Source organism: Cucurbita pepo, chromosome 13 (assembly GCF_057944985.1).
Source record: "Cucurbita pepo subsp. pepo isolate OVF chromosome 13, ASM5794498v1, whole genome shotgun sequence".
Lineage (NCBI taxonomy): Eukaryota > Viridiplantae > Streptophyta > Magnoliopsida > Cucurbitales > Cucurbitaceae > Cucurbita > Cucurbita pepo.
The window spans coordinates 1,389,772-1,410,648 of NC_141810.1; the positions used below are offsets into that span (position 1 = coordinate 1,389,772).

General features: G+C 36.5%; 4 protein-coding genes across 5 annotated transcripts; 3 read left to right on the plus strand and 1 right to left on the minus strand.

Annotated features, from left to right (window-relative positions):
- The first annotated feature begins 1,093 nt into the window (after nucleotides 1-1,093).
- Nucleotides 1,094-5,955, plus strand: LOC111808251 (uncharacterized). Its single transcript, XM_023694121.2, has 8 exons — nucleotides 1,094-1,725; nucleotides 2,796-2,935; nucleotides 3,026-3,125; nucleotides 3,259-3,357; nucleotides 3,856-4,203; nucleotides 4,557-4,649; nucleotides 4,732-4,938; nucleotides 5,542-5,955. Exons 1-8 carry the CDS (start codon nucleotides 1,327-1,329, stop codon nucleotides 5,803-5,805), a joined length of 1,650 nt encoding a protein of 549 aa, XP_023549889.2. The 5' UTR covers nucleotides 1,094-1,326; the 3' UTR covers nucleotides 5,806-5,955.
- Nucleotides 5,956-6,854: 899 nt separating this feature from the next.
- On the plus strand, nucleotides 6,855-8,660 carry LOC111808857 (large ribosomal subunit protein eL13x). Its single transcript, XM_023695063.2, has 5 exons — nucleotides 6,855-6,995; nucleotides 7,385-7,497; nucleotides 7,598-7,731; nucleotides 7,963-8,121; nucleotides 8,209-8,660. Exons 2-5 carry the CDS (start codon nucleotides 7,392-7,394, stop codon nucleotides 8,428-8,430), a joined length of 621 nt encoding a protein of 206 aa, XP_023550831.2. The 5' UTR covers nucleotides 6,855-6,995; nucleotides 7,385-7,391; the 3' UTR covers nucleotides 8,431-8,660.
- A 471-nt stretch (nucleotides 8,661-9,131) lies between these two features.
- On the minus strand, nucleotides 9,132-15,122 carry SWC2 (DNA binding protein SWC2). Its single transcript, XM_023695062.2, has 12 exons — nucleotides 14,807-15,122; nucleotides 14,600-14,669; nucleotides 14,175-14,246; nucleotides 14,046-14,089; nucleotides 13,696-13,951; nucleotides 12,559-12,634; nucleotides 12,316-12,435; nucleotides 12,155-12,223; nucleotides 11,288-11,330; nucleotides 10,775-10,840; nucleotides 9,759-9,945; nucleotides 9,132-9,661 (listed from the first exon to the last, which is right to left on the minus strand). The coding sequence occupies exons 1-11, from the start codon at nucleotides 14,875-14,877 to the stop codon at nucleotides 9,759-9,761; spliced, it is 1,074 nt and encodes a 357-aa protein (XP_023550830.2). The 5' UTR covers nucleotides 14,878-15,122; the 3' UTR covers nucleotides 9,132-9,661.
- Nucleotides 15,123-15,744: 622 nt separating this feature from the next.
- On the plus strand, nucleotides 15,745-20,710 carry LOC111809179 (protein ORANGE-GREEN, chloroplastic). Of its 2 annotated transcripts, none has more exons than XM_023695560.2 (8): nucleotides 15,745-16,166; nucleotides 16,763-16,877; nucleotides 18,246-18,362; nucleotides 18,471-18,557; nucleotides 18,765-18,841; nucleotides 19,661-19,788; nucleotides 19,916-20,052; nucleotides 20,390-20,710. In XM_023695560.2, the coding sequence occupies exons 1-8, from the start codon at nucleotides 15,751-15,753 to the stop codon at nucleotides 20,465-20,467; spliced, it is 1,155 nt and encodes a 384-aa protein (XP_023551328.2). In that variant the 5' UTR covers nucleotides 15,745-15,750; the 3' UTR covers nucleotides 20,468-20,710. The 2 variants fall into 2 exon arrangements, with proteins under 2 accessions (XP_023551328.2, XP_023551329.1); XM_023695561.2 differs by lacking the exon at nucleotides 15,745-16,166 and adding an exon at nucleotides 16,274-16,665.
- The last annotated feature ends 167 nt before the right edge of the window (nucleotides 20,711-20,877 follow it).

The window sequence follows — 20,877 nt, forward strand, 5'->3', positions numbered from 1 at the left end:
ACTGTCATGGTCGTTATTGTCTTCAACATCAATGCAATAGGGTTTACCTAGACCTATCACTTGTAACGACACCAAATGCAAAAAGAGAACACTTGTTTTTGTGTGGATCTTACTTTTGAGAGATAGGGTCGTGGTTTTCTTGTGACCATCCTTCATATGAAAAAGGTTCAGATTTTTTTTTTTTTTTTTTTTTTTTTTTGTAATTTTTTAAACAAGTAATAGACCTATTATAGAGCAATAGAGCAACAAGTACTGCTAGAGATGTGTGGAAAATTAATACACCTTATCAAGACGAAATTGTCCGTTTTGACTCGTTACTTATTGTCATCAACTTTATGGTTAGCTTTCCACACCCTTATTGTCCGCTTTGATTCGTTACTTATTGTCATCAACTTTATAGTTAGCTTTCCACACCCTTATAAGAAATGATCTCACAATCCACTCTATTAGAGACCCAACGTTTGACCTGTTACTTATCGTCGTCAGTCTCACATTAGGTTTCCACGTCCTTACAAGAAATGATTTCACAATCCACTTCGTTGGGGACCCAATGTCCTCACTAGTTACCGTCAGGTGTCTGACTCTGATACCGTTTCTAACAACCCAACCTACCACTAGCAGATATTGTTCATTTTGACCCGTTATGTATCACCGTCAGCCTCACGATTTTAAAACGTATCACCGTCAGCCTTACAATTTTAAAACATATCACCACCTCACGATACCCGTTATGTATCACCGTCAGCCTCACAATTTTAAAACGTATCACCGTCAGCCTCACAATTTTAAAACATATCACCGCCTCACGATACCCATTATGTATCACCGTCCGCCTCACGATTTTAAAACGTATCATTGTCAGCCTCATAATTTTAAAACATATCACCACCTCACGATACTCGTTATGTATTACCATCAGCCTCACAATTTTAGAACGTATGACTGTCAGCTTCATAATTTTAAAACATAATCAATGTCTCACGATTTTTCCACACTCCTGTGAGGAAGATTTAGGACAAGAAATTAATCCGTTGCTAAATTAATGTTTTCAGTTCAGCCTTTTATGAAGTGGGTAATACGATAGTATAGAGAGCCCCCTTCTAAGCCTTCTCTCCTGCCTTTTTCCCCCCAACTGTCAAACGGATCCTTCTTCCTCGTCTTCCTCAACCACCAATGGCTTAGTTTCCGCCATTTCCACCATTTCCACCATTTCCACCGTTCTCTTTCTCATCTTCCTTCGCATCCCTCTCCTCCATCTCCGATCTCTCGTAATTCCTCCTTCTCTCTTCCTCAGATGCCCCCATTTCCCTTTCTCCACATCGCAAAATGTCATCCTCTTCTTCTTATTCTTCCTCTTCCTCTTCCTCTTTCCCCCCCTTTTCCTCTCCCTCATCGCCGTCTCTGAACAGGAGCACCAGCAGCATCCAGAATTCGGAGGCCGAGAACCGTCTCCGTGAGGCGGAGGACCAACTCCGGGAAGCTATTGAGGAGCTTCAACGGAGGCAGCGGAAAGTAGCGGCATGTGGATCTCATCATCACCAGACCCGGGAGCAGCCCCCGCCTTGTGAACATGCTGCTTACGAGTCCTCTTGTGTGGCTAATGCCATTGGTAACCTCTGCCAGACCTTCCTTCTCTCTTATGGTGTTAGAGTTGGCATTGGTATACTTCTCCGTGCTTTCAAGCTCGCGCGGAGGCAGTCCTATTCCTCTATTCTTGATCTCAAGGTTCGTTTTGTTTGATGTCATTCGTATTTTTTAAATTGTTGATTCCGGTATTCCTTATTGTTTTGTGAGATCGCCGATTGAAATTTTGAATCAGGGTTGGAAAAGATTGTTGGATTCACGTCACCATACAGTTTTATCCCTTTATTATTGTTTTTATGATCAATATAGTCGTTTCTTATGGCTGCTATGTGACTGTTTGTTTAGGTTAATGCATTTGATGGAGATTCTTATAGTTCTTTTTCGTTGAATTGTATTCTTCACCATATTTATTGGGAATGAGTTTCAATTGGAGGTGAGTGAAAACGAAATGGGATGAATTTTTCAGGGATTAAAAGAATATTTCCAATAGGAACAATCAAGATTGAAGTAAAGAGGGTTGTCATTTGTTTACCTACATTTTTTTCCATATTAGGATTTAACTTCTTTTTCCCCACAAGTGATTTATGTCTGACTGCGTAGTTATATGTTTGTATTGGTTCATTTTTTTTCAAATGAAAGAACATCTAACAACAATGGTTCTCTCTTCTATGAATTCTCTGCAGTCCCCCCCCCCCCCCCCCCCCCCAACAACACCCTGTAAAAGTCGAGCTAGACTTTTTGAGTACGAAAGAGACGTTATATCGCATTGGCTCGAGCTATTTAGAAGTAGAAAAATTCTAAGTGGTGGGAAAATTATGCTTTTTTGATAGATAAGTACAACAAGATAGGAGTGGTGATGGAAGTTAAAAGAAAGGTAGCGCTTTCATACTAGAGGACCAAAACTTGGAAGGTTAATCTTTATGTGTAACGACTCAGATCCACCGCTAGCAGATATTGTTCTCTTTGGGCTTCCCCTTGCAGGCTTCCCCTCAAGGCTTTAAAACACGTTTGCTAGGGGAAGGTTTCCACACCCTTATAAATGGTGGTTTGTTCTCATCCCCAACCAATGTGGGACATCACATTATGTAATGTGTTTAACTTTCTGCTGCCTCTCACATCTATTTAATAATTTAGTTCTTTGAGGATATATTGTTCTCTCCATTTGTTTCATGTACTTGATTAGATTTTTCCTCCCGAACACTTTTTTGTAGCAACTTGTCTCAGAGAAAGACTTGATAGTGAGAGAAGAGGCATGTCGTGTTGGTTTGCTCTTTGGTGGTTTTACTGGGTCTTATCATGCCCTTAGATGCTTGCTAAGAAAGTGTAGAAAGAAAGAGACATCGTTAAATGTGTAAGTCTCCAATCCATTGTAGCATCAACTTTCACGTCTTCATGATTCTGTTTGTGTTTCATTTTCTTCTTTTTAATGGATGATGAGCAGAATTTTAGCAGGTTCAGTGGCTGGTCTGTCTGTTTTAGCATTAGATGGCTCAAATCGGAGGCGTACTCTTGCTTTATATCTTATGGCTAGACTTGCTCAGGTACAAAGCACACAAGTTTGCCGTTGAGATGTAGTTTTCTTTCTCCCTTTTCTTTGGCTCTCTATCTTTATCTTTATGATTCTATCTGACTAGGTATTTCTTTTTACTTTCTTCATTTTCTTCTTAAAATTAGTGTGCCTATAATTCTGCAAAATCCAAGAACAAGTTCCACTTCTGGGGAAGTCACTGGAGACATGGTGATTCTCTTCTTTTTGCCATGGCATGTGCACAGGTAGTTTAAAGCTGTATGGGTTCTCTGCTTTCTATTTTTTGTGGAGCATTTGAATGGGGAGGAATAATTTTTTTTTTCATGTGATAGTACTCGTGCAGATGGTTTCCACTTAGGTTTTTGGCTTTTACATTATTTGTATTACTATTACTCCCGTTTGAATCATCAACAGTTGGGCCTCTTTTAATTCTACTTCCTTTGTTGGCCCTTGTTGATGCTGGTCTATCTTTTTGTGTAACCTTTGTGTTTCCCATTTTCTCAGTAAAAGGTCTCTTTTATATCAGCCAAATATCTATCTATCTATATGTATAGTATATGTATATCTCCTAGTCCCTCCAACACTACTGGTGCTGTTTTTGTAAGCTTCTATGGTTGATTTGCGGGAATTTCTATTTCTTGATTAAAAGAACTATGGGATTCATCTCTGCCCTTATGATGTTTCTGGCATAGAATTTATATAATTGTGATAACCTCATACTCGTGATTAACTATTTGTTACAGGTTATGTATTCCTTTGTAATGCGTCCGGAGAGCTTGCCAAAAGCATATCGGGACTTCATTCAGATTACAGGGCCAGTTGCGGAACCTGTCTACAAGGCTGTACGAGATAGTTGTAGAGGCCATCCTGTGGATGGTGCTTCACTTTCTTCTTACTTGTCAGATAGGCAGAAATCTGGCTATGGAAATCTAGATGAATTTCCCTCCATTATTCCATGTAGTATAATCCATCCGGACACGAATTCGTGCATGGCTCACAATACGCAGGCAGCATCAGCCACATTCAAGAAGACATTTCCTCTATACTTCTCTTTGACATTTGTACCATTCGTTGTTTTGCACCTGCAGAAAGTAAGTTCTCCCTAAAATTTTCTTCTACCAGGATTGGCCCACCAAAATTGTGTTCCTTGGTTAGAGCTGCCATTGTTTAGAATTGGTAGTTTCCCTTCTTTTTCCTTCACTAGGAAACAGAGGTCTTTCCATTAAAACTATGACACGTACATGAGAAAGATGTACAAAAACCAAGTAGTTACAAAAGCCTCTTATTATTTGATACGTGCATAGTTATATATATATATATATTAAGAAGATTCTTATCTTTTACTAAAATGATTAGATAGTTGTTATCCCCTGTATTTTTTGCTGAGATTTTTTTTTTTCCATTAAGTTCTCGTTTCTAGATATCATAATTCATGCTTTTGCAGTTCATGGATGCTCCGGGTCGTACCTGTTGGCTTGCTGTCAAAGGTGCAGTTCGCTCGACAAGTTTTTTGTCTGCCTTTGTTGGGATTTTTCAGGTCAATGTTTTTCTGATCTGTATTCACGTTAATATCAGTTGGTCTGTAAGATAACGTTCTGAAGTATTTGAGATGATGCTAGGCGGTCATTTGTTTGCATAGGAAAGTTGCAACCAAAGACCACAAACTCGTATATTGGGTTGCCGGTGGAATATCTGCCCTTTCAGTTCTTTTAGAGAAGAAGGGAAGACGATCTGAACTAGCTCTCTATGTTCTTCCGCGTGCAGCTGATTCTTGGTGGTATATTTTGGTCAACCGCCACCTGGTTCCAAACATAAAAAACGCTGAGGTATGATTACTTCAAAATCAAATGTAATTGTTAAAACTTAAAAGTTAACTGTTTGGAGTGCGCATCAGTTACTCACATCTATCTATGTTCTTATTCCTGAGAAACAAGTATTTCTGTGATTCTATCTTAAATATGTTGAGGATTATGGGGAGTGAGTCCCACATTGGTTAATTTAGTGGAAGATCATGAGTTTATAAGTAAGGAATACTATCTCCATTGGTACGAGGCTTTTTGGGGAAGCCCAAAGCAAAGTCACGAGAGCTTATGCTCAAAGTGGACAATATCATACCATTGTGGTGAGTCGTGATTCCAAACAAAATAATCATACCATCCAGCAATATACTTCCTCGTATGTTAATGGCCTAGAATAACTGACAATGTCATGCTTGAAATCTAATTAATTGCCGACGTATGTCGATCCTCGAGAGAGATTAGCAGCGTGTCAGCCTGGATCTAGTGAACTCGCTTCCGAAATAGTTTCTATATTTGTGTGGAGGAGTTCTACAAAATCTCTACAGTGTATTAGGATTGTAAACAACCTGATACCTATGATGTTCTGTTAAATTTCTAACAATTTTCCTTTGTTTTGGTAATATGAGTCAGGTCTTCCTGTTCTCAATTTGTATGGGAGGACTCATGTATTACTTAGAATATGAGCCAGATACCATGGCTCCATTCCTCCGAGGTCTGATTCGTCGATTCCTCGCGAGCAGAATCAGCAACTCTAGCATATCTGCCAGTCGAGATGTTTCGCACTCTTATATAAACACACTCGACACAATGAAGAAACCAAATGTGGAAGATAGCGAGGAAGTCGAAGCTGCTCGGTCTCAGAAGTACAACCTCGAATCGATTCCAGGTTTATAGAGTTGGAGCTACCAAATGCAAGGTCATGAGGTACATGCCTTTAACTTTATTTTTATTCAAATTTCATTGAGTTGGTTGATTGAAGAAGTAACTATTAGCCAACAACCAATTTTCTTTATATACAAAAGAGTGACATTGAATTTTGTGCTATTTTTGGTATACTCTGTATTAGCGCTGGATGCTGCGAAATCAACAAGGGAGAAGGAAATATTATGCACACAACATTTAACAAATGGACCCTTTTCCTTTATTATTATTATTATTATTTGTTTATTTATTTATTTTTAATGTATATATTTTTATGGTGAAATTTTAAATGGGTTTTCTTATACATTAAATTTTGAATTAAAAAAATGAATTTAAAAGCGAGATTATAAGTTTAGAATTTAATTATTAAATTACTCGATTAATTTTTTTTTTTTTTTTTTTATAAATACATTTCCTACAAATACTCTTCTTATATTGCAATTTGAAATATTCTGTTCTCTACTCTTTCATGTTATCTCATTTGTTCTTTTAAAATGCCGAAAGACGGGGTTCTTGAGCTTAACTTTTATGTGCATAGCAGATTTTCAATCGGGTTGTTGTATTTCTAAGAGGAGGGGCTAGAGAATAAACTAATTTTCAAGCACTAAAAACTAAGTCGTTATTAAATAGGATCTATGTTTTTTGCAGTGCGAATAGGAAATGAAATGACGTGAAACCTACATCAAGAGACTATATTGAAAATCATAGAATCATGGTCGGGTTAGGACCTAAATAAACCCAAACTAAAGAAACTAAACGAATATTAACTCATACATAAGATTCTTTTCCGGAAAATTCGCACTTTCTCAAACCATATAAGATTCTCTTCTGGTTGATCTATACCATACTCGATTCTCGTAAGGTGATACACACTAGCTAACAAGCGGGCTTGGTGCTAAACTTGTTGAGATGATTTACTAGCTAACAGTCCGCTTGGTGCTAATCTTGTTGAGATGAATTAATAAAAAAAAAAAACAGTGAAATTGCAATCCGGCCCAATAAATCTGGAAATTTGTACAAGAAATAACCAGCCCGGTCCAACAGAACCGGAAGGGGAATCCCTAGGGCTTTTGTCAATGGCCGCTATATATCGAATTTTAGCAGCCAAATTTGGAACGAAGGATTGGAATCGCAGAAGGGGGCGCAGAGAGGAAAAGAACAAGGTTCATTTTCATTTCAATTTCAATTTCCTCTGTGTTACTTTCATCTGCTGACTTTAATTTGATCTTCGTTTTCGGAATACTATGCAATGTTAGATTAGGGTTTTAGTTCCCTACCAGTCCTTCTCAAGCTGTTTATTAGGATCATTGGGTTTCCTTTTATTCTTTCGTTATTTTCTTGGTGTTCTACGAATTGTGGCGACATCGTGTCCGATTGTGGTGTTTCTTCGAGGGATTTGGTTTTATTTTTCCGATCGTTTCTGGTTAGGGTTTTACTTCCAACTAAGTTTGATATATATGTATGTCAGTGTATTAACGAAACTTATCTGCTACCAATTTTTGTGACATACATAACATAAATGAAGATTCTTTCTTTTGTTTGGAATACTTAGGTAAGCCATGAAGCATAACAATGTTATCCCTAGTGGGCACTTTAGGAAGCACTGGCAAAATTATGTCAGAACTTGGTTCAACCAGCCTGCTCGCAAAACAAGGAGAAGGAATGGTGAGGCCCTGTATTTTCTGCTAGGTCATCCATGGCTATATATTGTATTGTATTGTATTGTTCTAACAGATTTGATTGTTCTTCTGTAAATCATCACTAGCCCGTCAAGAAAAGGCTGTGAAGAATTTCCCTAGGCCGACTGCTGGACCTCTTCGGCCTATTGTTCATGGACAGACGTTGAAGTATAACATGAAAGTGAGGGCTGGTAGAGGCTTCTCTTTGGAAGAGTTAAAGGTGGGATTATTTTTCAGATTTTGGAGTTTTTTCGATGATTTGAGCATATTTAACTCAGTTTACATCTATACGGTTGTGAATGTCTATGAATGTTTATCTTTTTTAGAGTGTACTAGAGTAAGTAATATTCAAGAACACGTTTGCAAGTTTAATGATATTGTTTGGATTCTATAGAGATCATTCATTGGTTGCTACCCATCAAGATGATTGACAAATTTTTCATAAAACCAGGCAGCTGGAATTCCGAAGAAATATGCACCAACAATCGGTATTGCAGTCGATCATCGTCGCAGAAATCGTTCCTTGGAGAGTCTTCAAGCTAATGTACAGAGGTTGAAGACTTATAAGGCCAAGGTGGTCGTTTTCCCACGACGTGCCCGCAAGTTCAAGGTAGCCTCCATGCTCCTACTGCCAAATCAATACAATTCATTTGTTAATGCCTCGTCTCTGATTCATTTACATTATCTGTTGTTGTAGGCTGGCGACTCTACTCCTGAGGAACTAGCAACTGCCACACAGGTCCAGGGCCCTTACATGTCAATTGGACTTGAGAAGCCATCAGTTGAGCTTGTGAAGATCACAGAAGACTTGAAATCCTTCCAGGCTTATGACAAGATTCGTATCGAGAGAACGAATGCCCGCCATGTCGGTGCTCGGTTGAAGAGGGCTGCCGAGGCAGAGAAGGAAGAGAAGAAGTAAATGGTTTCAAGTTTTTAACTGTGCCCATATGTTATCTGTTGAAATTCAAATCGCTATAGTGTTTGGCCTTTAAATTTAGTATCCTTTTTTTCCCTTATGTGCAAACCTGAGTTGTGAGTTCAATTTTGAAATGATTAGAGATCTGTTTTTATGCAATGTCAAACATAACGCAGATTTCATAGATGTTGCCTCTTCTGATTTCGTATTCATATGCATTTTTTAGATGATCATCTCGTGGCTCATATGTTTTTGTTTTTAAATACCATTTTGGTTCCAAACTGTAAGCTGTTTAATTTTTGTACCTATACTTTAGAAGTGCCCATTTTAGGCTTTGTACTTACAAGAGAAGTGACTACTTAATTAGGAGAAATCAAAAACTTTAATTAGCAGACTCGCATATTCCGACATCCCCAGAGCCTCCGATAGTACGGCTGAGATAGTGATGGGTTCTTTACCCCTGCCGGGGATGGAGCAATAAAAGTTGAGAATTCAAGAGAAGGTCATGGCGTCATCACGGTAGGTGTCAAGTGGAAGTGCAGGTCAAGTGGAAGTGCAGGGATCCTACATGACTCGATCAATTCTTCTAGCTTTGCCTGCTTCATCCTTATTAGCTTCATCAATATTCCTTTTACACTCATTTCTCGCAGCCCCTCTAGTCTCTGAAAAAATCAGAACACATTTTTTTCTAATGAAAGTCACTATGAAACAATTTACTCGTGATTCTTCCTAATCTCATTTTCAAAATATATCAGAATCCATGACAATGGCACCTTAACACGATTACAGAGAATTGGATACAAAATCTAACCACCAACGCAATACAGTACGAAAAGAACAGTATTTGAGAAAGTCACTCCTCAAGAATGGCGGTAGGGCACGACAATTTACCCCGAAAATACCGATTCATCAAGAACACATCTGAAAGCTCTGTCAAGAACATTTCGTCCAGTAGATGGCCATGTCTTAAGAACCTGCCTTGCAATGGTAGCAGAACAAGGGTCAGCTAAAGAATAGAGATGGTGAACTGTTGTAAGAACTGCTAACACCACAAAGTGCAAGCCCAAAAAGACGCCTAAAACTGCAGGCATAAAGTTCTGAAATTCTCTTGACGTGAAACCCTATTAGGAAAATCCCAAGGTAACCAGAGTCAATGTCTTCATGGACGCGCCTATTTCAGTATCGAAATCAAAATACTGTATCCTCTCCCTTCCCGCTCATCCAGAACAACAAACTATGGTTATTCAAAATAATAATGATATTAGTTCATGAACATGGAATGGCGGAATAGACAATACAAAAATTAGCCATAAGAGAGTTTACTATATTACCTAATCGGAAAGATCAGAATCAAATGCTGGAATTTGGCGAAAACGAGAGAAGGGGCGCAAGTAGGAAATTTCATTTTTATTTTGCGGTGTTGATCTCTTCCGCCTTGCTGAAAACCCTTTACCAGAAAGAGAAGCAAATAAATATCCCATGTCCATTTCCTTGGCTCCCATACCATCATCCGCAAATCTGCATCATATCAACAATTAGTGAGCTACTATACTGATTGAAGGAAAACGCTCAATTTGAGATAATCCAGTAAAGCAGGAGTCTTAAAGACCTTCTACTCTACAATTCAGTGCAGATAATTGGAAGAGTTGAGCAACTCTTTCATTTTTTTCATAATATTAACCTCTGAATTGCCATGGTCACAGAGACACCAAGAGGAAACAGGTTACCAGTTACCAAGACTCTGAACTACCATCTATTAAAAGCACAGATTCCATGCTCTATAATAACTTAAGAAGAAGATCATTGGGCCATTTTGGGTACTCAAAAGAGTACAACTTAGTGTTCCTGTCATTGAGCTAATCCCAAAATCACAAATGTCTATACTGTTTTATACTTTGGCCACTTATTACCCTCTTGATGAGCCTGATTTAAAATTCGAGTTTTCTTCTTATGAGGAAGAGAATTGATGTACGCTCATTAAGGGTATGGTTATAAATGACTTGTAATTATGTTTGATCTGTAAGTCAAATAGGTTTCGTTCCTGGATGTACATAAACTTAGGGAAATGCCGATACCAGCGACACCATAATGGAGCATCGGAAATTGATGATGTAGCAGGCAAAAATGAATTGACAGTCTTTTCTAAACTTCTATCATCAGTCACCCTCTATCCAACGTTTTCATGTCTCGGTTATACACAATATTGGCATTATAATGTAGTGAATAATTTTTTTTAAGAAGAATTAAACAGGCTTAAAGAAAATGAAGTGAAGTGGGAGGTATACAAACTTAGCTATAATATAATGAAGAAATCAAAACCCAAAAATTAAGCAAAGAAGAACTGTACCGTTCACGGATTGACTTAAAAGCTTCTTTCGTTGCATAAGGCAACCCTGTTTTTGGGTCACGATACCTGCAGCATAAAAGGCAGTAATTACAAGAGAGTAATAATTGCAGAATTGTCAAATTCTTGATACTATACTTCAGTACAGTTCTTAGGAGCAATACCCTGCAGAATTAAAAGCTTCTTAAGTAGCATAAGGTAACCCTCTTTCTGCCCTGTGTTAAAGCTCCGAGGATTGCACCTCATGCACTTTACTATTTAAAAGAACAATGATATAACCTTTTCTGATCTCTCCAGTTTCCATCATAGCCTAAATTTTAAGGAATTGAACCATGTTGCCTTTAGATTGCGAACAATTGAACCGGTCTAACAAAAAACGTTGTGGTATTTCATGAAGCACTTGAAGGATCATTTTTTTAGATTAAAAGAACATAAGAACAATCATTTAAACTATCTCTCAGGCACACGAGAACAAGAACCAAACATTAGAAGAAACTAATGGCAATGAGATCTTACCTCGCAGGCAAACCTGTAATCACACATACGGCTTTCTCTGGATCTAGAAAGAAAAATGGAAGAGAAATATACTTAGGTTCTGAACTTTTTTACAGTGCAAAATAGCATACTAGATAATCTCAATGTTTTTCTTTTTCTTTTCCTGGGATAAGTAACCAATAATTATAAGCATTATAGATGAAACAGATCAAGCAAGATCAGAACCTGCATATTCTTCAAATACAAAGGAAGAGGAAAAGAACTAAAAACTTAATGGAATGAATTTGATACCTTAAAGGCACATTCCAAGGGACAATAGCTCTCGGAAGTAAATCAGATCCATTTTTTTAACTCATTGTTTTAATACTTTAGTAAAGAGGAAATAACAGTTTTTCTCATAAGAAGTCCTACTCTTGAAAATTTGAGAAGTTTCTGAAAGAGAGGAACCGATGGACGAGAGGGCACTTCAATTTAGGGGACAAGGTACTGATAAGAACAAGATCCATTTTCTTTTCCTTTCTAACAGGAAACAAATTTGGAAGACTGAAAGAGATCCTGTAAACACAAGGAAGTAGGACGCTGGCCAAATTTTGCTGAGCTAACAGTGTTTTGGGGATTCATTGTAACAAAATATGCAATGAAGGCTATTATTTCAAGATTTGTAACAAAAAGAGTTTTGAGAATTTATAGAAGCATCTGTATTTGTATAAATTAGGAAGTATTTATCTTTCAATGATTATTCCTTTTGTTCTCCTTTTACCTTCCATTAATTATGCACTTTATTTTCCTTTTGTCTCCTTTTGGTGTTTGTATATTTGAGTATTAGTCTCGGAGATTTCTTGTTCAAGAAAATATTGGGTGGATGATTATGTACAAGTAATTAATTACATGGAACTGATGTGGTTGAAAGCTCTGCCTGAAATGACGATCCTTTACTGAACTCTAGATATGAGCAACCTGCAACAAAATACACCAATATAACTTAATTCCGAACATGGATAAGGTCATTTCTGAAAGAACACAATTTTCAGTCACACTTCAGATGGTACCATTTCTTGACAAATATTGTATCCGTGGACCATTGTACACAGCTTTCTGTACAATTGCTCTCTTTTTGACTTCTTCTTCCCTTGCCAAAACACGCTCCAAATTCCTCAAGTTCATGATTTCTTGAATATGGAAGGTTAAAATATTAATTCAAGAAAAAAAAAAAAAAAAAAAAAGAGAAGATACATTCAAGTATCCACCCAGTGTTGCAACTTACAACAGAAAACGTTAACCATCAGTTTCACCTGTTTGAGCGGCTTCAAGAAGCATGTCTTCCTGACTCATCTTCTTCTCCTCACCTGGATTTTTCCTCTTGATTGGCTGGTGGACACGAAAGAATACAGTCTCACTCATATCTAATACTAAAAACAGTCATTTTGACAAAATTGTTTGATGGAAACACTAGAACAAAATTGAACATTGAAGGAAAAGAAGCAGGAAATGAACTTTTGAGGAAGCAGGAAAGGAACTTTTTGAGAAAGCAGGAAAAAATGTGCGATTAATAATTAGAACCACAAATAGGACAATGAATTCATTTGATATGGATGTTAAGGCTTGCGTATAGAAGATTTGGATTAGAGGAAAGCAAAGCATCCATCTTCAAGGAAAAAACTAAACATTTAGAAGGCATCTGGAAGTTAGCTAGATGCTAGATTTCTCACTTCTATAAGGTGCATTCCCTTTAATAGTTATTGAAAAATGAAGTTTTTATTAACAAAATTGGTGGACATCTTATTTACCATACTGATTTCTTACTCTCCTGAATACAGTGTCAGTTGTCTTATCTCTAAAAAAAAAAAAAGATATTCACTTGTACGAAGAGCAGCAGTTCTAGACCTTACGGCCTGAAGTCCATACATCAAAATAGTAAAACCAGTCCAGTAACTCTTTCAGGAGAATACATTATCCAACCAAAAAAAAAAAAAAAAAAAGTTTTCTTTTTACATACCCAAACACCATGAAAACCAAACAAACAAATGGAGAACCAAATTTTGCGTGTCATAAAATTCAAAGTTACTCCAAAACAAACTAAATAGAACTCAGGAGCTTCTGTCTTAAAATTTTCGTTTTTTTAAAAGTTATTTCTGCAGTTTTTTTTTATTTTTATTTTTTATTTCACCTCATCTCTTAAACACAGAATGGATCTATAGATTCAAATGAATGGTCTGACATAGCACAATAAATGACTACATAATTTATAGGATGACAAATAAGTTTCAAGTAGTTGAAGGATATGTGAACCCAAATAGAAGTTTCCACATCATAATAGCATCACCATATTCAATCAAGAAACTGCCTTCAAGAAAAACCCAAACTACTCTAACAAACAACAGTTTGGTCTACATCCTACAAATGAAAAGTCTCAAGTATTCAGGACTCACCTTCATAGTGGCTTGCAAAGCTGCACGAATAGCATCCCTCTCAGCTTGCCTAACAATAACTGAAGTTCTAGTGGATTTCCTCACCGTTCTCTCAACTTCAGTATCATCTGGAGTATCATGATGTTCAGGAGGCGTAGATTGATCGGTCGATGCTTCATCTTTGGAAGATTTTTCAATTTTAGAAACAGCTCTCTTTTTATTCTTGTTCTTAGAAGGTGTCTTTCCGGGAAATATTAATCGCTTTTTCGTTTGTGTTCTAGAAAGAAAAAAATAAAAAAAAACTCAATTTTAAAACAGAAAATACAAATATATCTATATCCAACATCCAAGCACTTCAGAGAAGAGCAAACCTCTCATCTGCTTCATTCTCGGCTTCTTCCTCTGGTTCAGACTCCTGTTTATAAAAAGTAGCCATGTTATGAAAAACAGTTTATGGTTGACCAGAATAAGTCGTGAAAAGGAACTGAAACAGAACTCACATCTTCATTGAAATCACTATCAAATTCATCAGCAACCTCAGGTTCTTCTTCATATTCGTCATCAACCTCATCCTGTAACGAATTTTGAAGATGATACGTTCAGAAAGGATATTTGTTTCATTCAAAATTCACAATTGAGTGAACACATTGCAGCAATCTAACGGAGGACATCCAAACCATGGCGTTGTAATACGGAAATCCAACTGTGTAACTACATCTAAGTGGATGTGTACAGGATCAGTTTCAGTGAAATTTTCAAATTTGAACATTAATCTCGCGTATGAGAAATGATGGAGAAACAGAAGAACACATTGCATAACTATAATCGCGATTTTACTAGTAACCCCCGCAAAGCAAATATACGTGATCAATCATATCGTTCCTATAGAAGAAAAAAAAAAAAAGTTGGATTACATTAAAAATACCTCTTTAAGTGCATCCTGATTCCAAAACAGCTCGTCTTCTTCAAGCTCATCATCAAGCAACTTGGTCATCCTGTAACCAATAAAAACACCCCATTCATAAATACATCAATTCGAAACATCTTGCATCAGTTCGTTGCCAATTCACAATCAAATCCATCTCCAAGGAAAATAATAATAATAATAGAAGATAGGCAAGTAGTCCAGTACCTCTTTCCTCTAGTCAACCGTGAAGAACGATCAAGAAAAACGGAAGCATCCTCTTCTTTCGAGGAATCCATGACTGAAAATAAAAAATCCACAAAAGTAATGCAGGAAATTGAAGTTGAAGATTTAGAGAAACCACAGCCGGGCACCAATGGCCGAAATGCGAGAGCCGATTACAATAATTCTCTGAGCTCCGGAACTCGAATCGTATAATGATTATAACTTCAATCGATGTGTTTGAACAGTAACGTAACAAAGAAGGGCGGGAAATTTTGCTCGATCCGATTCCAGACCTCCAGTTTCCCTCTAGGTCTTTCCACAAATGACTTGATATATATATATATATATATACACTCACTTTGGCGCATGTGCACGTGTCATCGGAGAAGTTTATCCACTATTTAATATCAATTTTATATTTATTACGTCATTTATATGAACATTTTCTAAAATTTACGCATTCCATAAATACAAAATAAAAAAAATTAATTTTAAAAATAAGTTTATAAATAATATTTTAATATATAAATTTATTTATTTTCTATCCATATTTTCAAAACCAAACCAAATTTTAGAAATAATAATAAAATAAAAAAAGTTTTTTTCGATAATTATTATTTTTCTTTTTTAAAATAAAAATATAAAAATATAAAAGACGGCACTATTTACTAGCTCGAGATTCGAATATGGTTTAATTAAATTTAAATTAAAGTTTTGAAAATAAATTAAAATATGAAAAGAAAAACCATAATTTTAAAAATTTAGAAAATACAAACAAAATTTCATAGGAATAAATAATAATAATAAAAAAAAACAATTTGGTCGTTTTCATTTTATCCTTTAAAATCGATATTTTCTAAAGCAACCACAAAAATTATTCATTTTTTAAAGAAAAAAAAAATGATATAATTAAATAATTATATCATTTTCTTCTTCCTATTTGAAATATGAAGAAAGAAACAGAAGAGAGAGAGAGAGAATATCATTCTTCTACGTGGCACACAGCGCTTGCTCAGTTCTTCGGTTTCTCAGAATTTTTTCCCCGGGAGTTGCAGAAATACGCATTAGAATCAACGAGAATCCCAACAAAAATTGAACGATTTGCTTCTTCTCTTGTGTTTCCTATGGATCGTGTTTTGGTGGCTTCGTATCCAATCAATCACTCGACTCGACCTCGCAGTTTTCGAATCGATTACTGTTGGAGCACTGGTTTGACTTTCAGGTTGAGTTCTGTTAAAAAGCGGCAGAAATTGAGCTCAAGGTGGCGATGCCAATCCATGGCCTCGGATTCCGCTGACTCTTCTTCTTCTTCTTCTTTTGCTCCGTCTATAGAATCTGATCCTTCTGATAAAAATTCTGCCAGGTAGGTCAATTCTTGCTTGTGGTAGCTCTGTACCTGGTTGTTGTTGTTGAATCACTTTGAGGCAACCTCTAGGAAATGAAATAATTGTTCATGTTCGATGTTTTATGTTGGTTATGTGATGAAATTGCAAAATGGCTGGATAATTTCTTTTGTCTTTTACTTTTTGAGCACTGCTACTTGAAAATGCGCCGACTACTTCGAGTCAGTTTATTTTCGCAAGTTGTCAATTCACTGCGTGGAAGTGTGTGGCGTAATTGTCTAGCAAAGCAGGAAGGGGAAAATGCTCGCACTCTGAGTGAACGCTTGGGCTGGAGTGACTGGTCGTTTGTGTTCTCATGATTTGAAGAATTTGCTTCAAATCAGTATTGCAAATACCATAAGTTCTTATCTTAGGGATTTGCACTGGTCTTGGGACCCTTTCTGAGCCCTGAGAATATGTGGAGCTGGGCATGTTCGAGGAATTGTTTCTTAGATGTTGTCACGTTCATGGCAGTAGGAAGTTTGTATTCGTAGTATTATCTCTTCGGTTTTCTTGTTGACAATTAGGAATATTTCATCTGAACGTTAAATTTTAACATAACATGATTTTTATGCAGCTTTTGTATCATAGAGGGACCTGAAACAGTTGAAGGTTTTGCAAAAATGGAACTGCAAGAAATTCAAGAGAACATTCGAAGTCGTCGAAACAAAATTTTCTTGCATATGGAAGAGGTCAGAATTAGTGGACATTTTGCGTGGTAGTATAAACTATTCTCATGAACTGATTGCCTTTATTTGATTATTCATGGATTTGAATTTTGAAGTATTTAGATGTGTCCAAAATTTCAATAGCTTGAAAAAACCTAAGGCGTTCATCTAGGGGGCGGTGCTAGGTATTAGTATTATTGTTTAAACAGCTTGGGTTCTGATTCCTTCATTGTTGTTCTAAAATTCAAAAATTAGTTTCTGTTGAACCTAAACAATCTGAATTTATTGATGCAAAAGGTATACATATTATGTAGGCTGACATTACTTATATAGTTTTAATCCTCTACTAGATTTTGCATTAACCAATTTTCAGTCTTGAATTCTGAGTAGTTAATTCAGTCTTATTACTCTTAGACTGCCTTTCTGTTAATTTTCAGCCAAAAATATCTAAATTATTTATGTGAGATGTTGTGGATAAAGATAGAGAACATCATCTTGTCAATTGGTCTATTGTTTACAAGTCCAATTAGGAAATGATTTTCTTAATGGCAAACAATTTTTTTCGTACTATCGATGAAATTATTTCTTGTCCCCCAAAAAAAGTGCCAGACAAATTTTGAGGTTTCTTGTTTAGTTTCTGTTTATGGCATGCTGAATACGAGATTATTAGAAACAAGTAGGATTTTAGAACAGTGGAGAGGGAGCGTTTTGATGTTGGATCAGCCCACTCTTGAACTCTAAAGGCATCTTGAGTCACTTTTTGACTCCAAATGCAATGAGGTGTTAGGTATCTCATCCACTCTAAAAGAGAGAGAGTAAGTTGTGTCTCCCATGTTGTGGACAAGAAAAGTGTTGGTATGCAAGTGCCGTTTGTTGAGTCATGTCAAAGGTTAAGAGAGAAGTGTCATGATGTGATCGAGGATGACGGTGCATCATCTAACACACCAAAAAGATTAGGTAAGATTGTCAAGTTAAGGTGTAAGCAAGAATAGAAGCAATAATGTAAATCAGTTCTATCGTTTTGACAAGCGGCTATAGAGTTAAGTCCGTATAAGTGAAAGATGTATACTCATCAAGCTTGGTGTCAATTGGACATCAGATAGATGCTCCACATTGGTGTATGACTCACCACCTTGATGTGCATGGGTCAAATATGTCTTATATGTACTATAGAGGGGCATGGTATTGCCTCTCTACCACACTCTTGGGCCTCACGGTCTAATTGAGCCATACCACGGCATATGCATATCTCGTGACATGGTGAGTACTATCGGGTAAAAACTTTGGACAAATGTTTTGATGCTCCCCATTTTCATTCTAGTGTTTGAAATCAAAATATGTTGGTTCTCCTTCCCCTTCATATTTTTTTTGGAAATGCTCCAATCTTTGTAGGTTCGTCGGCTGAGGATACAGCAGAGAATAAAAAATGCTGAACTTGGAATTTCAAAGGAAGAGCGAGAAAACGAACTACCCAATTTTCCATCATTCATTCCATTTTTACCCCCCCTGGTATGCTTTATTCCCCATCTGTAATTTTTTCGCTAAGCCATATCATCTGAAGTTCTTTCTTTTCAACTACTTGTTGATCAACATATAAACATGCTACTATACTTGCAGACTTCAGCGAATCTGAAGCTCTACTATGTTACATGTTCTTCTCTAATTATTGGCATAGTGCTATTTGGAGGCCTATTAGCACCCACGGTAATCTATTTGCCACCCTATTGTCCTCTGTATACTCCTATAGTGCCTCTGGGTGTTTCTAATGCGATCTTACCTGTTTTATATAAAACACGTTTGATGAGTCATCTTGTCCATTAGGGGCAATAAGCAGTCTGATTACATCATGTAAGTTTCTTTTCAAATTTGGAACGGACTAATGTTTCCTTCATCTTTTCTCTTACATTTAAGCTTGAGCTGAAGCTGGGACTAGGAGGCACATCATATGTAGATTTTATTCGTAGTATGAATCTTCCAATGCAACTAAGGTGAGCTAATACTCTCTCTTAATCAAAGATTAAAATATCCATGTCGATATCGATATTGAAATTTTGATTTTACGAATAGATCGATATCGACAAATATTTCCGCAATGAGTTGTCTTTACTTCATATATGTGTCAAAGATATCAGTTAATACTAAATATCGACATCGAACTCTCTGATTCAAAGATGTATCGTTGTATTAACGGATATTTTAATCCTTGCTCTGAATTTTTTGATTTATTTTTTGTAAAGGCTCCATTAAAATTTGTTGAGATTCAATTAATATGCATAAATTTGAAATTATTAGTCGCTGTACAGGGAATGGATATCATAGCATGTTACAGATTTCTTAGATTATTATGTTAGTTCAGCTGCCATCGTGAATTTCTCATGTTTTCTTTCCAATAAATAAATAAAAAGGAAACTTCCAAAATTGAGTGGATCAACAACCTTCGTAGGATTTTAAACTTTTGGTACTCAAAATTTCTTATAATGATTAATTTTCTGTATTTTCCTTTGGCAAGGGGTTATTTTATGGTTGATTATAAGATTTGATATGCTCTTTGTTGTGTTCTTTCATTACTCAAGACGTTGCAGTTAGAATCTCATACTGAGGATCTTGAGTCCTATTTCTACTTAGTGTATGTGGATTATGCAGTTTGTGTGCAAGTAAACTACTAAAAATTTTTAATGTTTGTAAGAATTGCCCACTTTGGAATTCAGATCAGTGGCATTAATGTTTAATTGTTTCTCTTCATGCAAGTTTTAAATTCATATGTTCATATGTTCATATGTTCATATGTTTCCTGTGACAAAGTGCAGTCAGGTTGATCCGATCGTGGCATCTTTCTCCGGAGGAGCAGTCGGGGTGATCTCAGCGCTAATGGTTGTTGAAGCAAACAATGTAAAGCAACAGGAGCATAAAAGATGTAAATACTGTCTTGGCACTGGTATGGCTTGAGCACTTGTTTTAGTGCACAAACTAGAGTTCCTAACTTGATTGAAGACATTGTTCATAATTATTTTTGTTGAAGTTTCATTCTCAATCTTCGGGATGTACATTTGTAATTGGACCAGGATACTTGGCCTGCGCTCGCTGCTCAAACACGGGAGCTCTTGTGCTGACCCAGCCAGTATCAACCTTAAGTGGTGGAGATCAGCCCTTGTCGCCACCAAAGACTGAAAGATGCCAAAATTGTTCGGGGTCGGGAAAGGTATGATTTCTTGAACTACTACTTATACTTTCACCATCTTTGAGGTTAGTTACAAGAAGCTGTGAATATAGAAACCTTGAATGGTGATGGAAATCCATTATCCAACATTTAACCAATAGTTTTAAATATTTGTTCATATAGTAAGTTATTATTGTTTTAATAAAATTTAAAAGACTAAAATATTAGAGTTGAAAGGTTATGGCTAAATTTCATCAGTTCTATACCCAAAAGTTTTGTGGGATTGAGGGACTTTCCACCATTTTATTTAGATCAATGAACATCGTGAAGGAGGGAAAAGGGAGAAGCTAGCTTTCTAACTCCAAATTCTATTTTGTAGGTTATGTGCCCTACATGCCTTTGCACTGGTATGGCAATGGCAAGCGAACACGACCCACGAATAGACCCCTTTGATTAGACTTCGGTTTTGCATAGTCAAATATATATGTGTATGTATGTATATATCTATATATGCATCAGAACTTTGTGTGCGGAGGACTTCACTCCTTGAAGGGATAGAAAAATGTAATCCCTTACCTTTTTGTACGATGTAACTGTATCCGAGCTATATTTCATGTTGGATTGAGCATTGGTCTGGATGTTATAACTGTACCTTCTAGGGAAATTTCTCAAGTTTTGATTAATGGTTCATTGAATCTAATGCTGAGGCCGATAATTGAACTATATGCATATACAGTTATGGTTGGGATGAAAGTTAATTTAGATTTGGATTGGATTGAGTTGCTTTGAGTTAGATTGGGATGCAATAAGTGGGATGCAATAAGGGGATAAAATGTCAATTTGGGCGTAAATGCCTATCTAGGCTGT